The sequence below is a fragment of the Eleginops maclovinus genome, chromosome 12 (assembly GCF_036324505.1).
Source record: "Eleginops maclovinus isolate JMC-PN-2008 ecotype Puerto Natales chromosome 12, JC_Emac_rtc_rv5, whole genome shotgun sequence".
In the NCBI taxonomy this organism is placed as follows: domain Eukaryota; kingdom Metazoa; phylum Chordata; class Actinopteri; order Perciformes; family Eleginopidae; genus Eleginops; species Eleginops maclovinus.
In genome coordinates this window covers 8,724,961-8,750,359 of record NC_086360.1, presented here as the reverse complement: position 1 = coordinate 8,750,359, position 25,399 = coordinate 8,724,961, and the positions used below count along the sequence as shown (strand labels likewise).

At 40.2% G+C, this 25,399-nt stretch overlaps 1 protein-coding gene across 3 annotated transcripts in view; it reads right to left on the bottom strand.

Annotated features, from left to right (window-relative positions):
- Positions 1–529: 529 nt before the first annotated feature.
- The window catches only part of kremen1 (kringle containing transmembrane protein 1), a 55,175-nt gene continuing 30,305 nt past the window's right edge, over positions 530–25,399 (bottom strand). Inside the window, exons 4-9 of one of the 3 annotated variants that reach the window (XM_063896275.1) lie at positions 12,661–12,785; positions 10,426–10,579; positions 9,150–9,482; positions 5,460–5,696; positions 4,817–4,901; positions 530–3,659 (exon numbers count right to left, since the gene is read on the bottom strand). In XM_063896275.1, the coding sequence (XP_063752345.1) occupies positions 3,500–3,659; positions 4,817–4,901; positions 5,460–5,696; positions 9,150–9,482; positions 10,426–10,579; positions 12,661–12,785 (1,094 nt within the window). In that variant the 3' untranslated portion in view covers positions 530–3,499. Of the gene's footprint in view, positions 3,660–4,816; positions 4,902–5,116; positions 5,414–5,459; positions 5,697–9,149; positions 9,483–10,425; positions 10,580–12,660; positions 12,786–25,399 lie in introns of those variants that run through there. The other 2 variants (XM_063896276.1, XM_063896277.1) reach the window with 2 other exon arrangements.

Below are 25,399 nucleotides of genomic sequence, written 5' to 3'. Positions count from 1 at the left end.
CACAGGAACACCTTTTATGAATTAAGAAATCACCGTAGCAAACATCCCAAGTGTTCCAGCTTGTTACACGTCCTTCCATGTTTGTTTTTTTCATGGTGTTCCAGTTGTAAAGCTGACCTCCTGCTGTTACCCACTAAAATGTGCAGGTTGCATGCTTGACCTCATCCTGGAGGGAAACCAATGGGTTACACATGGCACTTTGAATCCTTCCTCCGTGTGTGTGTGTGTGTTGTGTGTTGTGTGTGTGTGTGTATGTGTGTGTGTGTGTGTGTGTGTGTGTGTGTGTGTGTGTGTGTGTGTGTGTGTGTGTGTGTGTGTGTGCATCTACAAGCAGTCTGGGACTAATTATGCATATCTGACTGATATTTAACTTCACAGAAAAAAAAGCATGGTAGAGGTTGTACCATACAAAGACTGCAGCATGAGTCTATGAATGGGATTAGCTTGAACTGGCCATTTTCCCAATTAAGTGCATGCATAAATGTTGAAGTGTATTGAACATAAACAAAATAATAAGCACAACACCAGCTTAAAAAACATGCATACAGTGTTTATTTTGCAACCAGGACACATTAAATAAAACTACAAAGATACTTCACTTATAAAAAAGATAGATGATATCCCATTCACATACAAAATAACAATAATTTACTGTATAAATTAAACTTTTCACGTTTTTTTTGCTATTTACAATTTCATGAAAACAATGTTTTGGCCCCTCTAGATTATTTCCCACAGGGCTTCCGGTGATGTATTCATGTCATCGAGCACTACAGGACATTCACGTCAAGGACAATTTGGGAAAAGACAATTTCCACCGCTCAGAAGAAAGCGTGGAATTTTCCGATTGACTGGAGGATGGGAGTTTGCATAATTCACCAGGCTATCCAAACAGATATGCCCTTGTTAGATTTTAACTGTCAGATTCCGTTAGCTTGTGTTTGATGAGAACGCACATTAATTTCCCATCGCTCTCACATCTACAGCTCTTTTTTTCTCCCTCTCTGTACGCATGGTCTGCTCTGAACATCACAGACCCAGGGGCATGTGTTCTTGTCTTGCAATAATTAACATGAGTTACAGTTGAGCAGACAGGCAGAATATAGCACCGAGTCACATTTTTAAAAACTTCTGATTGACAAAAGAAAAGGGTTCTTTTTCTAAAGGCTTCAGATGTTGTCAGATTCTTGGAAAACTGTAAATATTTGGACTTGAATGTCCCTGTGATGCTGCATCGTGTCTCGTTTTGTCTCAAGTGCTCAAGTATTTTTTCACTGGAACTGAATGCAAAACTTTTTAAGTACTATTTCATCTCAAGTCGAAGCAAATGTAAGTGCGCTGAGGTTTCAAACATCATTTTTATCTATCCTGTCAGAGAATGATTGGGGTGACTATCATATCTATGCCGATGGCAAGCTTGCACATTTGACCTTTCACAAGGAGTTTAACTGTCAAACAGAAAACCCTGACAGCTACGAACCTGCTGACAGCTGGTGCACAGTGGGCTTTTGGTTATATTTCTGTCGGGGTATATTGTTTGCGTTAACATTTTTTGGATTGATATCAAGCATGGCATGGGAACCGGAAGGTAACCGATTCAAGTCCCAGATCGCATAAGTACTACCAAGGTGTCCCTGAACAAAACACCGTCCCCTACACTACACCATAATGGCTGCCCACTACCCCTAATACTAGGATGGGTCAATGCAGAATCCTGGGTGACAGTAGTGACTTGGCTTTGGAACTGAAGGGTTGCAGGTTCAAGTCCCGATTGTACCAAAATTACGGAGTGTAGAATGGCAGCTGGAGAGGTGCCAGTTCGCCTTCTGGGCGCTGCTGAGGTGTTGAGCATGGCACCAAACCGCCAACTGCCAACCTGCACCGGCCACCTACTCTATAGTCTATGGGTCCCGTTTGTGCATGTGTGTATTCTTAAAAAAAATAATTTTAAAGTGATTTTTTTTTCCTTTTTAATAAAAGTTGATCTTAATCTTAGTCTTATAGAATTTAAGAAATGTACCGCTTTGAAAGGGGATAAAAACATGATCCTATATCTTTAGGAGAAGTTGACAAGAAAGTACTTTTTCAAATGCCTTGACGAGACACAAAATGAAAGTGGACATAAATATCATCACTGATTTACATAATATACAACAATATTCACCCCCCCCCCCTGTAATCAAAAGACAACTTAATAAGAACAATATGTTCAGTAAATGTCCAAGACCACACATAAGAGCACACACAGAAATTAGAAACACATTTTTTTTTAAAGCCTTGTCCTTTCTAAATGAAGAGTTCTATCCTAAAAGGCTTTGTGTTGATTTTGAAAAATATCCTCATGTCCATCATGTAGTAAAAATGTAAAATATCTGGAGAGGTTTTCAGTTGAGTGGAATATTTTTAGAAAGACTTAATGCTTTCAATCACTGTACAAGATGTAGCATTTTTTCTTTAAACTTTACATTTAAGTGGTGGAAATCCTATTTTGAAATGAAACTCTTCACATCCACGCCGATTATAGAGATTCGAGTGAGGGACCCCATGAACGAAACAGATGTAATGCATCTCAGACAAGGGAAGAGGAGATCCTTAAGGCACTTGAACATCATCAAACCGGAAAGACTCCCACCCACAACCGAGCAAAAAAAGCCCTCAGATCTTCCCAAGCCTCCCTAAATGGCAGTTTGTCTGCAAACTGCACCACCCAACCCCCACTCAAGGGGAACAACGCTAGTTATCTCTACACGCAAATCCTCATGAGCGCTGAGTGGGCGAGTGCTCTGTGATCTTTTCATTTTTATGGCGAGTGATTCATCCCCAAAGTGCTGTGATATCTACCTTCCGCATGGTGTTTCTGTATCCAGTTTCCCTCTTCTCAGAAAGCTAGTTGTCACGTAAAGCACAACAAAAAGGAAACATTAGCACTTTGCATATGGACTCAAAAAGACAAATAAATATATAACTCTGGGATGGGAGGATTCTGGTTTCTGGCTGTGAGTCGTCCATGTGATGAAGGTTGTGACTCTGAAGAACTGGGAAGAGGTTTACCTCCCTGTTTCCCAAACTGCGCACTGACAGAGCAGTTAGCCGGTAATCTGCACCCATCTAATCTGCTTGTGTTTTCTCTAGTGAGCCTGCAGTCTGGAAGGCTTTCAGGAGGTATGCTGACTGTAATGGACATCCATTGGCGATGGAAATGGAGCCTCGCTTTCTTCCTTGTAACTTTGTCACTGCATCCTCTTTGGCTCCCACACTCAGGTCAGTGACAGCCCTGCCTGTCCCGCTCCTCTTTGGTGCTGAGCAGGATGGGAGGGCCTGGCCACTTGGGCCCAAAGGCTATTTCTTAGCAGTCACTTGTTATTCGCCACTCAGTTGTTCGTGTTGGCGTAGCGCCTCGTATAGTTTCATTGTCTGAGGGCTTGGCTCCTGACGGCCATCGTACATAGTAGTTGTGTTTGGCGGTGGCGTTTGGTTAGTGGCGGTGCGCAGCGTAGCGCTAGTTGCCTACCAGGGGGCTGAGGTCGCCGTGGTGGTTCTTTAGCTTCTTCTTGAAGAGGGAGATGGTGGAGGGTCGGTACAGGATAATCCAGGGCTCAGAGGACGCGTTGCTCTGACTGCAGCTGTCTGAACTGCTCACTGTTGGGATGTTCTGAGACCTGAGAGAGGAAAGGTAGAGAGAGGAAAGTAGAGCACGAGAGAGGGGGAAACAGGAATTAGAAGAGATAATATTGGAAAGTCAGGGACTTATAAATGGTGCCACACTGACTTCTTGATGTGTCATTCCATGCCTGGTTTATAATAAACTTTAACTAATGGCAATTACGGCATTGGATGCTTTTATAAGCTTCATTATCTTCTACTTGATATGTTAAATTGAAACTGAATCTACCACGTTTAATGTTGAAAATGTAAACCCTACCTAAAACTTTACCTATGTTGGTAAAATAGATATCACTGTTGAAAAATATTAGATATTGTGTCATTTAGTTAAAAAAATGAAAGGCCGAAGGTAAAAAATTAAATAACGGAAGATATCAATGTGCACAAAAGACTATGCTTTAAACTTATTTCCAAATGGCTGGAGTTTAGAAAATAATATTTAGGGGGATTCAAAACATTTCAATAAAGAAAAGTAAGAGAGTCTTTAGTTAAAGGGGCCATATTATTCTCATTTTCAGATTTATATTTGTATTTTGTGCCTTATCTGTGACATGTTAACACGCTTCAATGTTCAAAAAGTAATTTATTTTTCTCATACTACCTGTGCTGCAGCAACTCTCTCCCCCTCTGTCTAAATTCAGAGCCCAGTCTGTTCTGATTGGCTCTGTTATGAATGTTCAACCGCTTAGATATGTCCCTCCCCTTAGCCTATCAATTACAATGTGATGGAGCGCTAGCCAATAGAAGGCCCGAGTCCAATAGGGGAGTTTAAAGAAAAAGATAAAACAAATACCCATAACAATTAAATGTGGTCAATAGGGTAGTTTGGATTCAATTTCCATTGTGGCTAATTTATTTCCTCGGTTTAGCTGTAACTTAAGTTATGAATCACTGACAGGAAAAAATAAACGTAACGTAGCATCACTTTCATGTGTTATCAGATGAAGTCGCTCTGGGCCGAACCCAACATGAAGAACGAATCATTTTGAATTAAGATGCGACAGCGATATTCAAATTTAACACATGTGTGAATGTCTTCATGTTCTTTCACCTTCTCCAATATGACATGATTGAAGAATAATACTACAGATTTAAGCTTTGACATTTCATGCTTGGTTGATCGTGCGCACCCTCAAAACATCCTCATACTTACTTGACCGTCATATGGAGCAGCAGCTTCGCCACCATGGCTATGACTGTCAGAATGAGGAGAGCAGCCAGAGCGTAAATGGTCCACACTGCAGAGAGGGAGCAACACAGTAAATATACATTAGATGTATAATCAGGGTAATGAAAAGGAAATAAAGCAGACTGAAAATATTAGCAAGCGAAAGATTAATATAGCAGTGTTGCAGGCACACCTGTGAGGAGCGTTCAGCCAGCAATTTGTTAAGAATGCATTCTCAACACACATCTGTTGAGGAAAACATCAGATCGCCCTTTGAGACAGAGCGCTCAGAGTTTGGAAAGAGCGATATTTGAGGAAAAGAGAAAAGCCCACCCTGCGCAGCTTTGACAAGACGCCTGTTTGTGATCAGCAGGGAGACCCAAAGTAAATTCAGTTGTGAGTCACCGACAGGAAAAAACAAGCGTCAAGTAGAATTACATCTTTGTGTGATCAGGGGAAGTCACTGTGGGCAGAAGCTCCCAGAAGCCTCTCATCGAACTAAGAGGATTTTTAAATACTTTCTGAGAAAACCAGGTCATGCAAATTGGAAACTCGAGCTCCAAGAAACCTCCCGCAAGATCCCTGCAGAGGTAGAGAGAGGTGCTGTGTATCGTGGGTGTTAACATACTAGCGCTGTGGCCGATGGTCTCGCCGCGTCCAGCCCACTGACCTGGCATGTTGTGCTCCGGTTTACCGGGGCTGGACGTGATCACGTAGAGGATCTGGGAGGAACGTCCGTTAGAGGTGCTGTTGGATCTCTCTGTGACGCCGCCAGCTAGCTGCGGCCCTGCCGTGCTCGAGACGTCCTCTGCTTCATCCTCATCTCCTTCAGCCTCCATTGTTCTAGTGTCTTGGCTTCTCAGTGCTGGGGAAACAAAAAGGGGGGTCATTTGGACATAGATGTTGTGCCCTTAACATCAAGCAGACAAAGTGCAACATTTATTTGGAATGGTGTTCCATTAAATGTACATTCATTATTCTCATTATAGATCTGCTTTTGGTTTCCAGCATCTCCTGTGCAAGAGATCTGTGGCTGTACTCACAGATCTTACCCCCACAACCAGTGGATTTTAGTGATGAAATTCTACTAAAATTATTTTAATTATCGTGTTTTCTAAGAATTTCCCCTACATTTAGGACTAGATCTTACTGCAGTAAAATTACACAATTATCTCAGTAGAAAAAAGAGCTTTTACGGTAATAACTGATAAAGAGAACAGTTTTGAAAGCAGCGGACAAAATGCAAAATGAGAGGAGGAGGAGTGACATACAGTATTCAGACACTGAATGACAGTGAGTTCATTAAAAATGCTACAGATCAGGTTGTGCAGTGATCATTTTGTGAGTGAGTTGCGCACAAATGTCCCATCCATAGCAAAAATAACACCAAATAAAAGTGATCACAACTGAAGATATCTGGCAATTGGATAAATGCAAAATTCAAATTAACGCAGTTACAGTGAAATACTCAGAGAGTTGGTGGTCACTAAAGCACATTTTTATGGAGGCAAAAAAACTCATGTATTTAAGGATGCAGTGACAGGATGCCACTTGTGTCATACAAATTAAGAACAAAGCTCCTCTATATTTTAAAATACGTTTCAATTGTATATCTTAATGCTTTTAAAGTGTTTCATTTTCTGTAAAGCACTTTGAATTGCCTTGAAATACGTTATATAAATAAACCAGCTTTCACGTATGTGTATTTTTAGAAAATATGTGAGAAAAGGGCAAACTGCACTGCAAAAGTGCCACAAAACTGTATGTGCTGTCCTGCCTTACCCCCATATCTTTTGTGAATTTGCCCCAGAGTCTTTATTTAGCTCTAAGTAATTTGCATTTGCTTGAATAGTTAAGCACACAACATAAGGAATGGGGTGGAAATAAGTTCAGAGATATGGAAGAGGCTACCATCCCACATCCTGAAGCAACTACATCATTCATGTTGGTCATCGTCATAAAGTTAGTCTTTCTATCTTTTGATCAATCCTGTATTCCCACTTAATTCCAGCCTTATTGGAGAACCGTAAAGACCCCTACAATGTGATTACCAGCTCTTCTATCTATAAATCCAGACTTTTACAGCTCCAGTTAGACCAGCAGTGCATGCTGTGACGGAGACACAGATGTGGAAAAGCTCCGCCATGTCATTTCTACAAGTTGAGGACACATATCACTTAACGCCCCTTTAATTACTCCTCTGGGTAAACTGTGCTGTTGCAGCAAGCACGCAGTAATAGGATACATCATGCTGATCATGTCGTTGAAAGCATACACGGCAGTCAAAAGTGAATATTTAATGCGTTTGTAAAGAAACAGATCAACTTTGCAAAAACACTCATGCGTGCTGTAAACATGCGGTGTGGTGAGAGATTCTCTGTTTGTTCATAAAGCAGCAGTGCGAGAGAGCCTGAACTATTTTGAGTCATTTATGAGTTCCTGGAGGAAAGCAATATATAAATAAAATCAACTCTGCCTTTCATGTACTCCTCCTAAACACAGACATGATTTATTTAAAATCACTGTGTGATTTGAGAATGTTCTTCTGAGAAACAAACTTTGGCATGTTGCACTTCACTCTTTCATTATCTTTCCTAAATGTTAATTTGCAGTAAGCTTTGTTCAAGAGATAAACATCTCAGAAATGGATCAGTTGTTACTTAGAAATAAATTAAGCTTTTATAATCTGCTTCAAACTAATCTTAGGTTAGTGTCTCTTTAAATTGTGCTGGAAGGAAATAAAAATGTATGACTCAAAATAATAATCATTTTAATTCTAAGCTTTGGTTCACTTTCAAAAAACACCCTAAGGCTAAACATTGTTTCTAATTTAGCAGAGTTAAGAGAGACAAAAGCTAAACATTTTTTACTGGTTCTCCCTGTGACGTACTCCGGCTGCTCTGCCTCAACTACATCCTGTTTCATTAGGTTGGATGAGAAAACTTCTCCTCCAGCCTGCATCCCATGAAGAATAAATCAAACACCCAGAAATCATTTCAAATACAATTTGACCCAGGCTGGTTCCAGTCTTCCATGAATGGTTGAATGTTGAAGCAGTGTCTGATTTTTTCCCCTTAACTTAACACATTAACGTTCACCCTGACAGTGATGTTCCCAGTACTTCCCACATGCTTCCCATTTGCAAAAGGAATACCACGCTTCAACTTCAATTTTATATTGCCGCTTTGACTGCTAAGCTTGCCATCAAAGAGATATGAGCTATATTAAGTGCTTGTACTCTAACTTTGTCTTACTGTTGTTTTTGTGTCTTTTTTATTTGTTTCTGGCCCCAGGTCACTATGTATTCTTATCTCTATCTCACTGAGAACACCCTATTACAGGAGGTGACCTTTTTCTCATATCATGTTTCAGATTCCATTTATTTGCTACACTGTGCCTCACGTAAAACAAGAACCAAGACGAGAGCGAAGGGATCGTGCCTGTCCAGAGGTCAGCGGATTTTGACCTTCCAATATTGTTTTTACTGTAACGCTAGCGACAAGAAAAATGACAGAGGATTACAAATGAAGGCAGAGGGGAAAGAGCAGGGACAGATTGCCTCCAAATGTAGCGAGCTGTGAGCCTGAATGTCACCTACGTTGAATTATATCAGGGTGTGCTCCTCTCATGCCTCCAGAAATGAATCCATTAAATCATTTCTGGTGCAGTCAGGCTCATTCTGAAATAACGTACAGTAATGCAATAAACAGAGAACAGCTTTAGTTTTTTAACATGAACTTTTCTACATTCTAAAGAGTTGTTGGGAGAGAAGAAAAAAATATTTTCTGAGAGGACTTGAACTTTTTCGAGAGCTTTTAGTCCCCCAGCTGCATGTCTGCTCTACAGTGAAATCACGCTATCATGAGGCCCGATGCATCAAGTATTTTTATGTAAATGGGATAAAAACTCGCTCTGCAATTTCACCAAGCAGCGCTCTGGAGCAGCAAAGCAGCCTGCCGCTGCTTGATAAGAGAGTGAGTTCCTAGAAAAACAAAACATTATTTAAATATGCAGTATCACCCCGGGGCTGTGAGACATTGACTAGCAAATGAAAAGAGAATAGGGCCTGCCAGTGGCGTGACAACTGCCTCACCACAGCTAAAAGGCGGTAGTCGTTGAAACCAAGGCTGCCATGCAAAACTCCATCGTGGAGAAGGCTAGTCAGCACGTACCTGATTATGCGAATGAGCACTTTAGTTCAGGATGTTTGCTATAACTCCAAACATACATTAGAAAAGATACTGGAGACATTTTACAACATAATTTGTCCTTCGATGCAATCATTCTCATCGAATATACAAAAAAGTAAAAATCCTACCTTGGTAAAGCAGAGCAAATCCCTGGGCCTGGTTGGTGCGGTCAGAGTAAAAGTACAGAATGACAAAGTCGCCTGTGACATTGACTAGCTCCCTCGGAGGGCTGCGCCAGTCGAAGCGCGCCAACACCTGGTTGTTGTTGCCGTCAAGGAGCTCCACCATGTCCGTCTGGTCGGAGATTTCAAAGAAAGTGAAATTGAAGAGGATGGCGTAGGATCCAGGGACATGGATGGTCCAGTAACAAACTCGGCCAGCCCCGTACTTGTCGGGGAAATCAGGGGAGTAGATCACTCCGGATGGAGCGGAGTAGTTTCCACCACAGGCCCCCACACGTGCTAGAAGAAAGAGGAAAAAGTAAACAATAGATAGATAGAATCGGAGGATGAAACCCTCTTTATTTGTCACATACATGCACAAAGCACTGTGAAATGTGATCTCTGCTTTTAACCCATCCTAGTACTCGGAGCAGAGGGCAGCTATTGTTCATGCGGGGAGCAATGGGGAATGGGGAGCTGGGTGTCCGGTGCCTTGCTCAAGGGCATCACAGCAGGGCCCAGGAGGGGAACTAGAAGTTTTTAAGATTGTTCCCTTAACAAACTGGGTCCTGGGCTCTTGCTGGTCACATGAGTGCCTCGGTAACAGAATACATCTGATAAGGTTTGCCTGCCTGACATCAAAATTATTCCAATGAGTTCCACTAAGTGAGGTGTGAAGATTTAAAATTTGGGAAAGAGAGAGGTATCGGATCAGTATTTAGTACTGGCAGGCAACCATTTTTGCTTCACATCTGAAACTATGCACATTTGATGTCTGTGTTTATGAAATGTTTAAAGTCCCCTTCATGAGTTGAGGTAAGGAACTAGAGTTGGTATTGGGAGAGAAAAAGTAAAATAGCTTGTAATGACTTTCCTAAAACATTCAAAACTTAAGTCAAATTAAAAAGATTTGACTTTTCATAGAGTTCTAAGACCAACAGGTACTAAACATGTCCAATATTGTATAATACATTTGTATCAATGTAATTTGGAAGATCACAACTGTGTGTGAGGAAAGGAGGGCTGCTGGTCACAAGGACATGTGTTTCTGTGCCTTCTGCCGGCCAACTGGATCCTTCATTTAAAAAAAGCACTTGAAGGAAGGTTGAAGTTGAAAATGACAACTCCAAGGACAAGCTTACCGCAGCTAGAAATGTATTTTTATAAGTACCTTATATTACCCTGGAAATCTTAAAATCAGAGTTGTTATGCCCCCCCACTCAGATGTGAAGACCAGACTCACTGTCAAAGATGATGACCCAGCCGTCTCCACCGCAGGGCTGTGTGTGTTCGCCGAAGCAAACATGGTTACACTCCATGCTAGACGACTCGCCGTGGTCACGCTGTTCCACTTCGTTGCCACAGAAACAAGCATATCCTGACTCCATGCCGGCGAGCTGCAAAACACAAAAGGAGTTATGCAAATCACTGCATCAGCAATTCAAAACAAACGTTGGGCAACACTTTCCATAATGCTATTCATTATAAATCCATTTGGCATGGGTGCCAGCAAGGAAACATCGACGACTGAGGGAACAAACTTTATGCAGGGAACATGAAGATTTGGGATATAAAATAACATGGTTAAATAAAAGTATTTTCAAAGGTTTACTTTTCTTATATCAGCTTTAATTGATATTGTGTCAACACTTGACTGCATTGAGCTCCTTCTCTCTTTTGTGCCATAATTGCTCTTTCTATCCTGATTACAAGAGGCTATAATCTGAGTCTGGATAACCACAACCTCTCAGCTAATGAGAAGCCTCCCTTCAAACACACAACTGACACAGGGTGTAGAATATAAACAGAACATAAAACAGAAATAGCAGCTACCTATATTTCAAATTAAACTGTTAGTAAACTGTTCTTGAAGCAGGAATGCGAAACGTCAAACAACCTTCACACAATTTATGCCTCGCCACTACTGGCTTCTTGTTCTCAAAAGAGCTATTGTCCCTCATTAAAAAGGACACCATTGTCCAATTTTAGGCCCTAAATGAATCCACACAATTGAAGGTACTGCATCATTTCCCACTCAGCGTATTATGTCATGGAATAAGAATTTATGGAGCCCGTGCTCAAACCAAGATTTATCAAGCTACGTCCTTGTTGTATTATTCAATCCGAAGGAGTCACACCAACGTGAATACTTCTGGCAGAAGCAAACAAGCGATGAATAACTCATCAGGCATGCTCTTTGTCAAAAAGTCACACAGGATTCCGAGCATTGGCGTTTAGCATGGGCATTAAGACCGGTGACAGTCCAAGGGAAGGCAGGCGATGCCAATCTGCCAACACTTCCTGTAACATCTACTGAATTGAGAGTGGAAGGGGGAGCTGTCAGTATCTGTCAATGCAGATGGAGGTGAACCGGATCAGCTGCGACAGAAAATGAACACCTGGCACTGCTTATAGTTGGGACAATGGCATGCCAGACACAGAGATGAGAGAGGAAAACACATTGAAGAGGAGGTGACCAATGGTCTAATAACCATTCATTTCCAGCTGTCAGCCTTGATTGCTGTGATGATTTTTCATCTGCTGGTTGGTTCCAAACAGGACGTTTGATGGCTGAATGAAGAGGGCATATAGACTGCACTGGGTACCATTGTGATTGCTGTCAGGAAATTGCCCGTAAATGCCCGACGATTTACATAAAAGCTTGACTATGGCTAGAGCCAGCTTGTGTCGATTTTAGACATGACATGGGCAATTGACTGGACAGTTTTCATTCATGAAAAAATGAGGGGGCACTTTTGAATTTTAGTAGTGGTTTCAATCTCTTCTCCTACCGAAGCTGACTTATGATATAAACCTTGACAAGGTTCTTGTGTAAAGGTCCCCTATTATGCAAAATGCATTTTTTGCTGTCTTTTATACATAAATATGTGTCCACGGTGTTTAAGAAGACTCACAAAATGGCAGGAAATACAACCCTCTCTCTTTCCTCCTTACCCACATCTCTAAAAACAGGGGTACAAACGAAGTGATCCAGATTTGCTGCCGATTTGATGTCATAACCCGAAATATGGGCTGGCTTTACATTGAACTCCTGGCATGTCCCGCCCATGTGACACGTCCCAACCTATTGTCTGCAATATACAGTAGTGAGCTGAATCCCCTTCGCAGCACCTCTGTGTGTGTGTGTGTGTGTGTGTGTGTATAAGCAGGATGTCTGCAGAAATAATGCTTGATTTGGTTTGGAACATAATATGACGTTTAATCACGGCAGCGAGAGAGAGCTGCATGATGCTGCAAAGGGGCGTGGCCAGCTACAGGTCCACTCAAATTTAAAGCAACAGTCACAGAATCAGCACTTCAGGAACAGGGCTGAAATAGAGGGGGATGAGGCATGCTACAATGGGGGATCTGTTTGGTATTTTGAGCAAAACACTTCACAGACAAGTTTTGTACAGATATTGCCCTACAGTATACTGTTCAAATATAGCATAATAGGAGACCTTTAAGCATTTCTCACCTTGTATCTCTGCTTCCTACAGAAGCTAATGCAGTTCTGAATGGTGAGTTTGTTGGAGGTCTCGCTGGTACCGGACAGAGTGGGCGGGTCACCGCTGTCTCTGAAGCAGCCCAAGTTCCCAGGCACTGTAGGGAGAAAAGTGGAGGGTGAAAAAATGACCAGTTACACACAACAACTTAGATGCATTTTATCTGACATGCTAAATATGAGCATTTCCTGTGCAACAATGAGGGTGTTTTTTGTCATTGTGAGTGTTATATCCAGGCTTCCTTTTAGAATTATTGTATGAATCAGTCTCTATTCTGTATTTTAAGAAACAAATCATACCCTGCATTCCTTGAACAGTCATGTGCCTCCAGTTGAACAATTTAGGTAAACAAAATAACAATCCCAAGTGACACACTCGAAAAGAATCTTAGACCTCTGTGTGAATGTTTTGGTATGATTTGCCAAGACAACAATTTGGCTTCTAAAGAAAAGAAAAGAAGAGGAGGAGTTGGAGAGAGGGACGGGAGGAGGGGTGAAAGGGACAGGAATGTTTGAGTCCTAGCAAAAGGGAGCTGGATTCTAGAAAATGTACAGTATCAGAAGGGAGCGCAAGTTGCATCAGTTTCTGGATTTAACATTTTTTACATGTGTGACTGCGGGTGCGGCAACAAATCATATTTCCTAAATTTTATGTGTTTTCTTTTCTTTCTTTTTTATGAAGCGCCTTTCCAGAAGGTATTTGACTAATGGCAAAGTCTGGAAGGAGGCCAAGTCCAACACCTTAGATCTACATTAAAAGCAGGTTTAATTTTAACCCCTTAAGAGCATGAAAGGGAGATTAGTGCATGAGCTAAAATGAATGATTTTCAGTTTTCAGTTTCAGAGTGCTACTTGGGACAAACTTTGGTCTAATTTTCATAAAACAATGAAAGCAGCATCAACTTTTACTTCTGAGTTTTACTTTTTTATACCCTCTTGGTTGTAACCGTTGTTGCAGCCCATCATATAAATAACTACTCAACTCTAAAATGTTTGTGAGGCGAGCCCTAGGGATGTTTGACACAAATAGGCCAACAATCAGAGACCACACAAATGGAAGATGGATGTTGACACCTTTCCTGATCATATTTTCCACCTGCCTCCTTTAATCCACTTTGTATTCTTCAAATAGTATGCAATATTTAATTAAAAAAATGTTTGGTGATTAAACATCCAAAAGCCTTTAAATTCAGCTTTATAATTAAGGAAGTGCCAAGCAATATGAGGAGTCTACAGTATATCCCATGCGTGGTTTGTTTTTCATTGTGATTCAAACCGACTTAATCTTGTTTAATTTTCACGTTTCTGAGTTTAAACAAATTTGACAAACAGAAGTAAAATCACAATCAAAAGTCATTTCCATCGCAAGTATGAAGAATCTCCCCCCAAAAATGTTCAGTCTAATTGGAATTGATGCCATGTGACCGTAGGGGACAAAAAAAGCTCATTATGAAAAGACAAGAGCAAAGACTGTGACCAAAATAGCTTTCATTATTGGTCTGAGACATAAAAAATCAGAAGCATGTGACATTACAAAACATCCTTATTCTTTTTTTCAAGTGCGGTCTAACTCAGGCACTAACCTGCTTTAATACAGAGCTCCAAGTGTGATGCTTCCTCAATTCTTGAGGCATGTAAACACAAAATGAGTAAAATATTCCAAGACCAATCCATACGATTCAAATACTTTTATTCTATTCTAAAACAGTGCTACAACTTTTAATTCAAAACATCCAGAAACAAAAGACGGTGAATTTCTTTGAGTAAGTCTGAAGATTTGATCATATTTGTGTATTTTAAATATGTATGCAAGTTTCATTTAACAGAAAACTCAGTGATGCCATCTCCCCACAAAGACACTATTTGATCATAAGTTAGATATTACACAGGAGCATGTCCTGTCTGTTGGTGCAACAATGGAGTCTCGCTTTGTGGATCCTTGCAAAGTCTGACAACAAGCTCAGAGACCATGGAGCTTTTTGTCTCCTGATTCTGTATCGGCTCTTTATATTCTGTCCTAAACTGAAGATCTCTGGAGCTTTTTCGTTGTTGTGTGTCTTTTCCTGTCATACATTTGCATATTGAAAGCTGCTCGCCTGATATCAGCAGGTTCCCACCAGTGAACAACTGATGCAGAAAAAAACAGAAAAACAAGATTATTTACAAGCGTGTCCTGATTGCATTTTGGAATCCGTTGGAAGGGATTAGCATGCAATTTGAATATTTCTAAAATAATTGTTGATCTAGGACTGGGCTATCATTTCATATAATATGTTGTTTGTCAATGGAATCATGAAATTGTGGATATACTTTTAAAAAAGCACATTTAGCTGTAAATATGCATCGCAACAATTTCACTTCAAACTGTTGATCACTTTGCATTAAAAATGAAAGAATTGGAGGAAAGAATACTCCCTATTTTTTATTTGAATTTTATAAAAAATAAAAAGTAAAATTTCACAATGCAGTTATCTCAAATGGACTATTTATTAAATGAATTACCAGAAACATGGTTTATCATGATATAAATTGTTATCAAAATATGAAATGATCTATATTTATTGTCTTATCACCCAGCCCTCTATAGAGGGGATCCACTCAAAACTGCCATAATAAACTGAAGTAACTCTGATAAAGACCTCACATGTGCAATGTTTTGGGGGGGTTGATTCCAATGTCAACTTCCTTGCTGGCACGAAAGCCTCTACATGCACAACAGATGCTGAAGACTCTTTCTGTTTATGTAAGAGTGAGGCACAAAGGCTTTGGGGGGAAAAGGGTGACATGTTTCGGATTCCACGCAAATTGTTGTCCACAAGAATGTCCACCAGAGAATGGAAAAGTGAAGAAGGAGACTGAAGTGAAATGACCAGATATGGCCGCTGAGGGCTCCACACTGCGCTGAACTGTGTTTGACATATGGCTCAATATTTCAAGACAAAGTCCTCAGACTCCCTCAGACCAGCAATAAATCACGTACAATGTTCCCAACCGTGCCAAAGCGTTATACATGGATTTATATGGTTGTTTGAATCATTTAGCGATACTCCATGGTGCACACTTGCAGATTATATGACATTTTCAAGGTAAACACGAAAGCAATAAGAATCTTCGAGGTACTTCAGGACAGTGCTGTGACAGCAGTTTCTTTCATTCATGACTTAAGTATACACTGGATTAACCCCAGTGGAGTGTGCAGGGGTGGATGTTGGGGAGGGGGGGATAAACACCTGGTAAGGAACCTGTAACTCTCAGAGCAATGCAAGCAGGTACCACTTCAATGGAGTTTTGAAAAGCAGAGGAGAAAATGCTACTGCAGGGCTTAACAAGCAGATTAAAGGCAGCAGTGCTACTTTTTCATTTCGCTTTGACAAGATGATTGCAGACTACAGTCAATTTATCAGTCTTTGTCCTCCTCTCGTCCCAGGGGCTGTGAATAGCAGCAGGCGATGGGATAGTATCACACCAGTTACTGGAGATTTTTAAGGACTGGACACAAAGAGGGCAGCAGCTTCAGCTCTGCACCTTCTCTGCATGTAGTGTTTATCAAAAAAGCAGTTAGAACATTTTATGAAATCTCCTGAGCAAAGCATTGTTCCTTCAAAACATCTGCTTTGCAGGCCCAACAAGTACAAATATCTCCAAGTATAATAAAATGAAAAAAACACACAAACACGTTCACTTCAAAGCTGTTGGAGGAATTTAGACTTTAACGAGCTAGAGGGGAGAAATGGAGGAAACACAAGGTGCATAAATGCTCCAGTCAGCCCAGACTAGACCTCTGAAAACCTCAGGAGATCACAGCGGGATGGGGAGACTCCAGCAAGTGAAAAAAAAGGTGAGAAAAAAAAGAAACATCACACAGGGAGCTAAATAAGGCTTGACTGCAGCCAGACTCGTCACAAACACGGGAGCCTGCTGCATTAGCTCGGAAAAGAGCAGTCAGGTAGCCTTCCCACAATGCAAAACACAGTGCACTGCAGACAGGAGGCTGCTGGCAAAACAACAAAGTTCACAAGTGTCTGTGCAGCAGAGAGAAGGAGACACCTCTGTTGACGCAGCAGACACAACAAGGAAACATAATTACAGTTATACATTTCTTTGACATCTAGAGGGTAAACAGCAAAAGCAATCTCAAAAAATACATACAGGGAGAGCAAGAGATAGAGTTTAAAAACAATGTTTTCTTTGTAATAGGGCTGGGTGTCTCTCTTTTCAAAATAGATCTACTCTGAGCAGCCAGAGCAGCTCGCTTGTAACCACCCAGAACAGAGTGCCACATATTTCCACTTAAAAGATGAGGTAAGAGAGGGAGACAGAGAAAGAATACGGAGCCTTAAGCAACAAGGGACCTTTAAAGTCTGTTCTTCGTAATGTCAGCTGAAACACTGGAGGATTTCACTAGAAAAGCTATTTTCACAGTCAGTCCTAATCCTATAATCTAAAAGAGAAGCCGTGATGACAATGAATAAATGTAGATACAACAGCCTTAGGGCTTGAAAATAGATATAATAAAGCACCGACATTAAAGCAGAGGAACACTTTAAAACCTTTTCAATACCAACTGAAATGTGTCCACAAACATGTACTTTGTTTGTTTTTTAAAGGTTTTTATGGGGGGGAGGGGGGGCAATAAGCATTAAAAGGCCCCTTTAATGTTAGATATTGGATGTTTATGTTTATCATATTGACACTAATACAACAGGCTCTTTATTTGATACCAACACAATACAATAACAGCTGAAGAAGATATGTAACCATTATTTTACATTTGAATAATTCTGATTTATAACCTCAAGTCTTCTGACATATTGGCTGAATGAAGTCTATAAAGTTCTTCCTTTCTTCTCCTTTTCTCACTTTACAGACATCTATAGTCATTCATATTCATTATTTGGGGGGAGGGCTCCTGTCAGGTGATTTTGTTGATGTCGTTGCTTGTTTGTTCTCTGAGTCAACTATCAGTTGGCGCCTGATATGTTCTGGATGTGGGAGCATGAAAGGTCAGTATGAAGGGGCTGGCTGATAGCTCCCACACAGATCAGGAAGTAGATATCGTCACAGTGGCTTGTCTCAGTAACTGATGGCGTGGGGTTTTCCATTATGAATGATAACAGTCATGGTGAAATACAATCACAGTTGTTTACTCTTTTGAACAACAATTTAGCTTGTATTCTAAAGATACTTGTTGATTTGATGACAGAGGGATGATTCGCCACCTATTTTAATAATTGGTAATTGCTGCCATTTTTCAAGCAAGCATGCCACACCTTTGTTGGATCTGGTTCCTCAAGGGTTTGATGGTTGTCTCTGGCGTGTATGATAAACTCAACATTTTTGTGTTTTGACTGCTGCTCCAAAAAAACAAGCTATATGATTATAACACTATGGGAACTAGGGATGCACAATGACATTGGCACGTTGTTGCTATTAGCAGATGAAGGTTTTAAAAGGAAATATTGGCGGAAATTAACATTTCCTCCGATAAGATTTATCACACAAGACTAATTAAGTCAATTGCAAGTTGTTCTTTTTATTATGCAAAGTGTGCTTTTGAAAACTATTCTATTTTGTGTCTGGCACTGGATATAAGGATAAGGCCATATAATATTTCTATTCCCTAAAGAAGAGACTACAGGATTAAATTAGGATTACATTTTTATTAAATTAGAAAATGATAAAGTTGTTGCTAGTTGCAGTTCTAATGTCATATCAACATTTTCACACAGACGAGAGAGGCAGACTGTAACACCTGAAGATGTTTGCAATGTGTGGTATCTCAAATGGATGCAGCAAGCAGCGTGAAGAAAACATCATTTCTTTTTTCAGCATTTCTGAATCCTTCAGTGATGATACAATATTTGCTCTGATTTCAGTGTCCAAAATCACATGCTTTGCCTTTTGACGGTGTTACATACAAATCATCAAAATATGTGTTTTTTGTGCCACATTAGCCTTGTACACACTGGTGTCTCTTTTGGATAATTTTCTCACACTGAGTTGCCGTCTCAGAGATTGAACATTGATAGAATTTGATTAAATTGATATCAATTGCATCTAAAGATCTCTGATAGGTATCTCTGGTAGAAGCATGAGAAAAATCCATAATAATTATTTCAGGCAAACAATCGATACAATTCAACTTAATATTTAATGAGTCGAAAATCATCCATTTAGCAGCTCCACTGCTTCATCAACATCCAATTATAATCTAACCAGAAAAAGTCATTAGTGCTTCCACAATGGAGAAGGGATGTTAAAGCCGAGAGTTCAAAAGAGGAGAATCAACATTTTATAAGCACATTCCTTAAGTGCTAAAAAGGCTTAATGGGAGTAATTTAAAACACAGGTATGTTGGAGCCTCGGAAACACTCCCAACAACCCATTAATGCACCGCCAGCAGGTTAACAATTTGAATCTGATGCACATACACAAACATGCACCTCGTGGAATCTTGCCTTCCCAGGAATGCAACACACTGTAAAAGGAAACAACACTTAACACAGTCAGTGATTTTTCATCACGTTGTGTCTCTCTGCCTTTAGTCCTCGGTTTGTCTGCCTTTTATTGTGTCTCGGCTCCATGTATTACCCCTTTTGTAGTACAGTATATTCAATACATAAACAAATACAGCTGCTGCGTTTCATCTAGCCTGTGATTAGTCTTGTTGACTGAACACACAAGAAAATTAGAAAAATATGCCACTAACTCCCCCAGGACCAACATTTCTGGAAAGTCTGTTGTTTGTGAGGAGGTGGGAGTTGCTATTATGAGTTTCTGTTGGGGTTGATGCTTTGCTTTTCTATGCAGATCATAAATTATCCAGACTGTAAATGAGAACCGTTAGACAATAAGGGGCTTATTATTGGACAGAATGAGAGAAGTGTTTGTTTCCTGCAGGCTGACTCTGCAAGTGGGATGTTCAAAAGATGCTGCTGGTCTGTGTGAGGGTGTCAGAGAGAGCCTCCACGGTATTTCATATACCATGTGTGTGTGTGTGTGTGTGTGTGTGTGTGTGTGTGTGTGTGTGTGTGTGTGTGTGTGTGTGTGTGTGTGTGTGTGTGTGTGTGTGTGTGTGTGTGTGTGTGTGTGCGTGCGTGCGAGTGCGTGCGTGCGTGTGTGGTATAGGCTATGTTACAACAAGATTGAAATGGAGGAGATCAATGCCCCAGCCTGAGGCCCTGGGAGAGTGACTAACCATCTAATTAGAGGGAAAAGGGAAGAGCCGGAGCTTTAAATGAATTATTAGTGCCTCCTCAGAGACTGGGCCGAACAATGAGGGGAAGAGATGAAAAATGGCCCCCACACTGTATCACTGACAGACCAAATAGTCTGCAGTCCCAGATGTCTTGATACTGGGGCGACTTGGAGATGAAAAGATAAGCAGACACTTTGTGGCCACCTCAGGCATTAGATACGCACAACGCTGCATGTCCATTTATCATCCTTCACATTCAAAGAGATTGACTTCTTGTTTGTCTACTATGGCAGGTTGTGCTGGTTATCTGGATGTCAATGACAGCAGGGAAGTCCCTTTGTATGTGCAGTTTGCAAATTATAGAAACTATGCTACACTTTAGACGGAAGCTTGTAAAGTACTGCTTTTTTCTTTATTCATGAACAGAAATTAATGCATTGACATTTTTTGACATGTTTGGGTTAGGAAATATTGTTTGAAACAATTGTGAATACGTAAATTATACGTGGGAAAATAAGATCTACTGCTACAAACACAAGTAATGGCTATGAAAATAATGAACTACAGCATAGCCTTAGCCTCTGAGCCTCATAGCCTCAGAGCCTTATCAGATCTTGAGTAAACATGTAACTGTTTGATAAGACGGTGCAGCAAGAAGAAAGGACATGCACTCATTAATCAAAGAATCGTATTTAACGGGGAGTATCAATGTGCTCTGTAAAGTTAATTAACATTTCTGCCCACTGGCCTATTACACACTGCATCTTGTGAGCGTAGTTTTAGGATAGCACAACAAGCCAGATAATGGAGTGATCATATCAGAAAGCCAAAAGAGTTTATCCTCTGGGGATCATGAATGGTGGTCAGTACATTTTGTTGACATCTACCCAACAGAATATTGATTAAGAGTTTTTTGTGTATTTTCAGGAAACACTGGCCCACATACAGTATGGAACAAAATGTGGCCCTCATAGATGAGTAAAAGTAATTTGTGTATATTCCTCAAAATCAATTCATATTTATTTCACGTAATTGCAAACGTATGAAGAAGGGAAGAATAAAAAAACACTGGACATGTCCTGCATGTGACCAGAACAATTCGTTAGTCACGTAATTACGTATTAAACTCACGCAGCTTCTGTATTTATTTTTTAACGCAAACGACAATCATTTCTCCTAAACCTAACCAAGATGTTTCCAGTGAAGGCGGAAGTTTATTTTGAAGATGTTGTGTATGTCACAAGCAAAAATGTACTCATATTGCTTGGAATTCGCCAGAGAAACATCAAACAAACTGTAGCATTGTCGCTGTGAGGACGTTAGCATGGTGATGTTAGCATTTAGCACAAAGCACTGCTGAATAGTACATCTAGCTGCTAGCATGGCTGTAGCGTTGAGTCATCACTTTATATACCTAACACAATGGCAACACACACACAACATGCAATGTGAGCTTGCATTACACTAGCTGAACACTATCCAATAATAAAATGTAATTTATTGCACCTGCTCAGAAACATGCTTTTTCTAACTTTGGCTGTGAGCCCTCATTCCTAAGAGCTAAATAAGTTGACCCGATATTCATCTCCCCCTCTCTCCCAACACAGGCACAAAACAACGGCCATCTACTTGTTCTCATTAGTAAACATTCTACACAACGGACTTGCTTCGTAATCGATACCTTTCATTCCCTAATGGCCCCAACTGATTTAACCCCAGCCATGTCGAGAGAGGGAACGAGCCAGACAGAAAGGTTGAGAGATTCCATCTACCTGATTTCACGTGACTTGTTTTTGTGAGTCTCTACTCTCTAGTTTCTGTCTGAGGTTTTCTTCACATCACTACAGGCAGGTATTTCCCCTGAGGGCAGGTATGGGTGGAGCTTTAAGAAGGTCAGAGGTCAGAGTAAGATAACAATGAGCGTGTTCAAAGCTTTACCAGGGATGGACGGGCCAAATGCAGGTGAAAGGGGACACGTCATGTCAAGCCGACAGCTGATAATTGGCACCTGTCAAGTTCCAAATACATTTACATTTGTAATGTTGCAAAAACGTTTATCCATCTCAGGCTACCTATTTGCTTCTCCAAATATGAAGTGCCGTTCAAATCTCTCTTTCTTCCGACTGTGTATGGGTTTTAAGTCTCATAATAACAAAACGTAATCCCTTTGTTGAGGTCAGTGGCAAGAAATACAAATAAAGACAAAAACGTACAATGTATAAATACGCAGGTTTCAAAGTAGACCTCGTAATTCGATACATAAAACCGCTCTTCAAAAGAAGCTGCTTGGCCTATTCCTAAGAAAAGTCTGTAATTAATTTGGTTTGAAGGTAATAATCTTGCGAGGTAATAGTTTAATTTACAAGCCGGGGCTGTGAGGCCAAGAAGCTAATTCTGGACACTAGTTGCACGCACACAATTTCCAAGAACTATAGCTCTTTATGAATGTAGTACTTTTATGAGGAACCACATGATGAGCTTTTTGGATCATGTTTGACCTTTTTTGTTTTGTTTTAACGCAACAAGAATTAAGCTCAGTTTTTTATTATTTTCCTTTCTTTTCGAATTTAATAAACTTGTGTGAAAACATAAACACGAAAAAACAATCATTTAACCACCAGCACACCACGACTGACCTTACCCCGACCTTAATCCTCATGATCTGAACCTACAGGAGCCCAAATGAGCTCACTTCTGAAAAATGTCCTCACTTTGAAGGTCTAAATCTCTGACCTGTTCTTACCCTGTCAAAAGTACAGGAACACACATACACACACACACACACACACACACACACACACTCCAACACACACACCATTCCCCACTCAGTGATGCCTGAACCTGCCTCATGCTGGTTAGGAGGGTTGGTTGTGGAGAAAGCTGTTCGAAGACCACCTAGGGGAAATATTCTGCCTTTTGAAAACATTGACAGAGAATGAGGTGAATACTGCAATAACAGATCCTGAAAGCATCCCTGGTTTAGGCAACCACAACAGCCACGAGGCAGGGCCATGGTGATTCAGTCTGCGCATGGTTTCCAGACCACATGTACAACATGTTCAGCTTGTCTGTCTCTTTCTTATTTCAACTTGCAATTGTTCTTGTGTCAGGCATTCATTCAGTCGTTTGACTTTTGCTGTCAAATTGAAAAAGACGCCTACGTTTATTCTACAATTATATAGTGTTTTCATCAGCTGGATGAACCTGGGGCGATGTAGAGACAGGTAATTATCTTCATCAACAAGAGGATCCAAAATCAATCAATTAGTCCACACAATGAGGTGCTTATTCTAGTTGTTGGTCTTCTTGTCTTTTTCGTTGCTCTGGTATTGCCCCAACTGATCTTGACTAATCTAACTAGTCTTGACTCGATGCAGAAACAACTGATCAATTAGTCAATAAAAGAAACTAAATAAAAAGTCAATGTTGACAATTGAATAATCATTTAAGGCATTTACCAAGGATAACAGTAACACAGAAAAACAGTTTTCACAGTGGGCCACATACAGAAAAATATACAAATGGGCTGGGCCAATAATGGTGAGGTATATTGCCTTATAGGTTAAGTTATAAGTTAGCAACATCTGTCAAATGTGGGTTAAAGAAGCGTCAAGTTTGCTTATAATAAGGAGAAATATGAAGGGTATATTTCAAAGAAGGTATAGAACTTTGGTTGATCCAAAAAATGTCCAGATGTGTTTTTACAGGCCCATTTATAACCCTATGATTTGGTTGCTAGAATGAAACAAGCTGAATTGCCTTATTTGGTGGCTCATTTAAATAATTATGATGAGCTCTGCTCTGATTGGCTGGTTTACAAGGAGCAATCCATGGCTGCCTCAGAGCCCTAGGAAGTAAGTGAAGTTCGCGAAAATGTGAGAGATGAACCATGGAGGCTATTGGCATCCAACCTTACATGTCTGAGCCTTTATCGGAGGAGGAAACCGATGAATTTGAAGAACAGCCAGTTGGTCGGATATTGGAGAGCAACGTTACGGAGTGGTAAGTGTTAGCGTTAGTGTTTCCAGTAGCTGGTGTATGCAAATGCTGGGGCTGGACTACCGTGTTTTACGTCACATCCAGGGATTGTTGTAATTCGCCCGTTTAACCGCTGTGATGCATATTCATGATTTACACGTGAAGGAGGAAACAATGGTGTTTGAGGTTCACGGTATGTCAGTTCAATGTACTGAACTCTCCTTATTCAACTATGCCAAGGTAAATACAGTTTTCATTCTATGGCACCTTTAAACTGTACTTTTAACAGCTTATACTTGAACGAAGCAGAGTGAAAGAAAAAATGACTTTTGTGTAAAGCCATGTAAAGCACTGACCCTTGGACTCCTCAGTTTCATCCCAAATGGTTGAACAAGAGAAACTTTGGAAATGGATATCAGGTCAGATTCATTAAAAACTAGCTTTGACGTCTACTCAGGTGTCCCACAACTTCAAAACGCTATTTAGCAGCTTCATAAATCTCTCTTAATGAAGGCAATATCTCAGCATTGCAAATTTTCTTCAATGTTTGGTCGTAAAACCTTGGGCCAAACACATAACTACTTTGTTTTAATGTCTTCAAGGTGTGGCTGTTTAGCTTGCCACAGTGAGCTGATGCCTATGGTGTTGAGATTATTGTTCCATGGTGACAGAATCACACGTTCCCTTAAATGTTTTAATAGATTAAATTATAACCTACTGTAAGTGAGGTAGCTAGACATCATGCCACTTGAAAGTTGAGCATAGACAGGTTAATGACAAATAACAGTTTAATTACCACAAAGTATCTTTGTGTTGTCAGTCACAGTAACAATGCGTGAAATAAAATCAAACTGAAAACGTACAGTACAGTGTTTTTATTTATATCCTGTAAAGAGGTCCTATCTTCTTAATGTTAAAAAATGATTGGTGAAATAAGTCCTCAGAACAAACTTGCAAATACCACTTATCGCTATAGTGGCAGCCAAAGAAAACAAAAGGCAGATCTGGGAGATTATATTTAAAGTAAAAATACTAGAGTGTAAAAAAACTTAATAGAAAAAAACCTTTGTTAAGGAAAATAACAAAAGTGTACAGGTGCTTAAAGAAAAGAGTAATTAAAAGTAATCTTTACACAGAAATGAGGAATGAGTTCGAAAGACAGAAAACTCAGTACCTGGTGAGGTTATATTTAAAGTTAAAGGCAATAAAAAGTAAAAAATAACTTCATCAAAATCTTATGAAATGTTGTGATAATAGCACCTTAAAGCCATACATAATGTTGGAAATGTGAATAAACTGGATTCCTCAAGATAGAATGTGGGACATGTGATTGTTTGAATGGATTGATCACCTTCTTTATTCCTGGGTTTAACTTTACCATTCTTATCATTATTCTTGACATTAATTTTATTAAAAAATAGCATTTCCTCTGCAGGCACTGTCCTACAAAGGCAAAGTTTCACAGCATCTGCAAAGTCCCTTTTCTGCAGAAAAAGACAGTGGAGTAACAAGTTTTTCTTGGTTATACAGCACAGT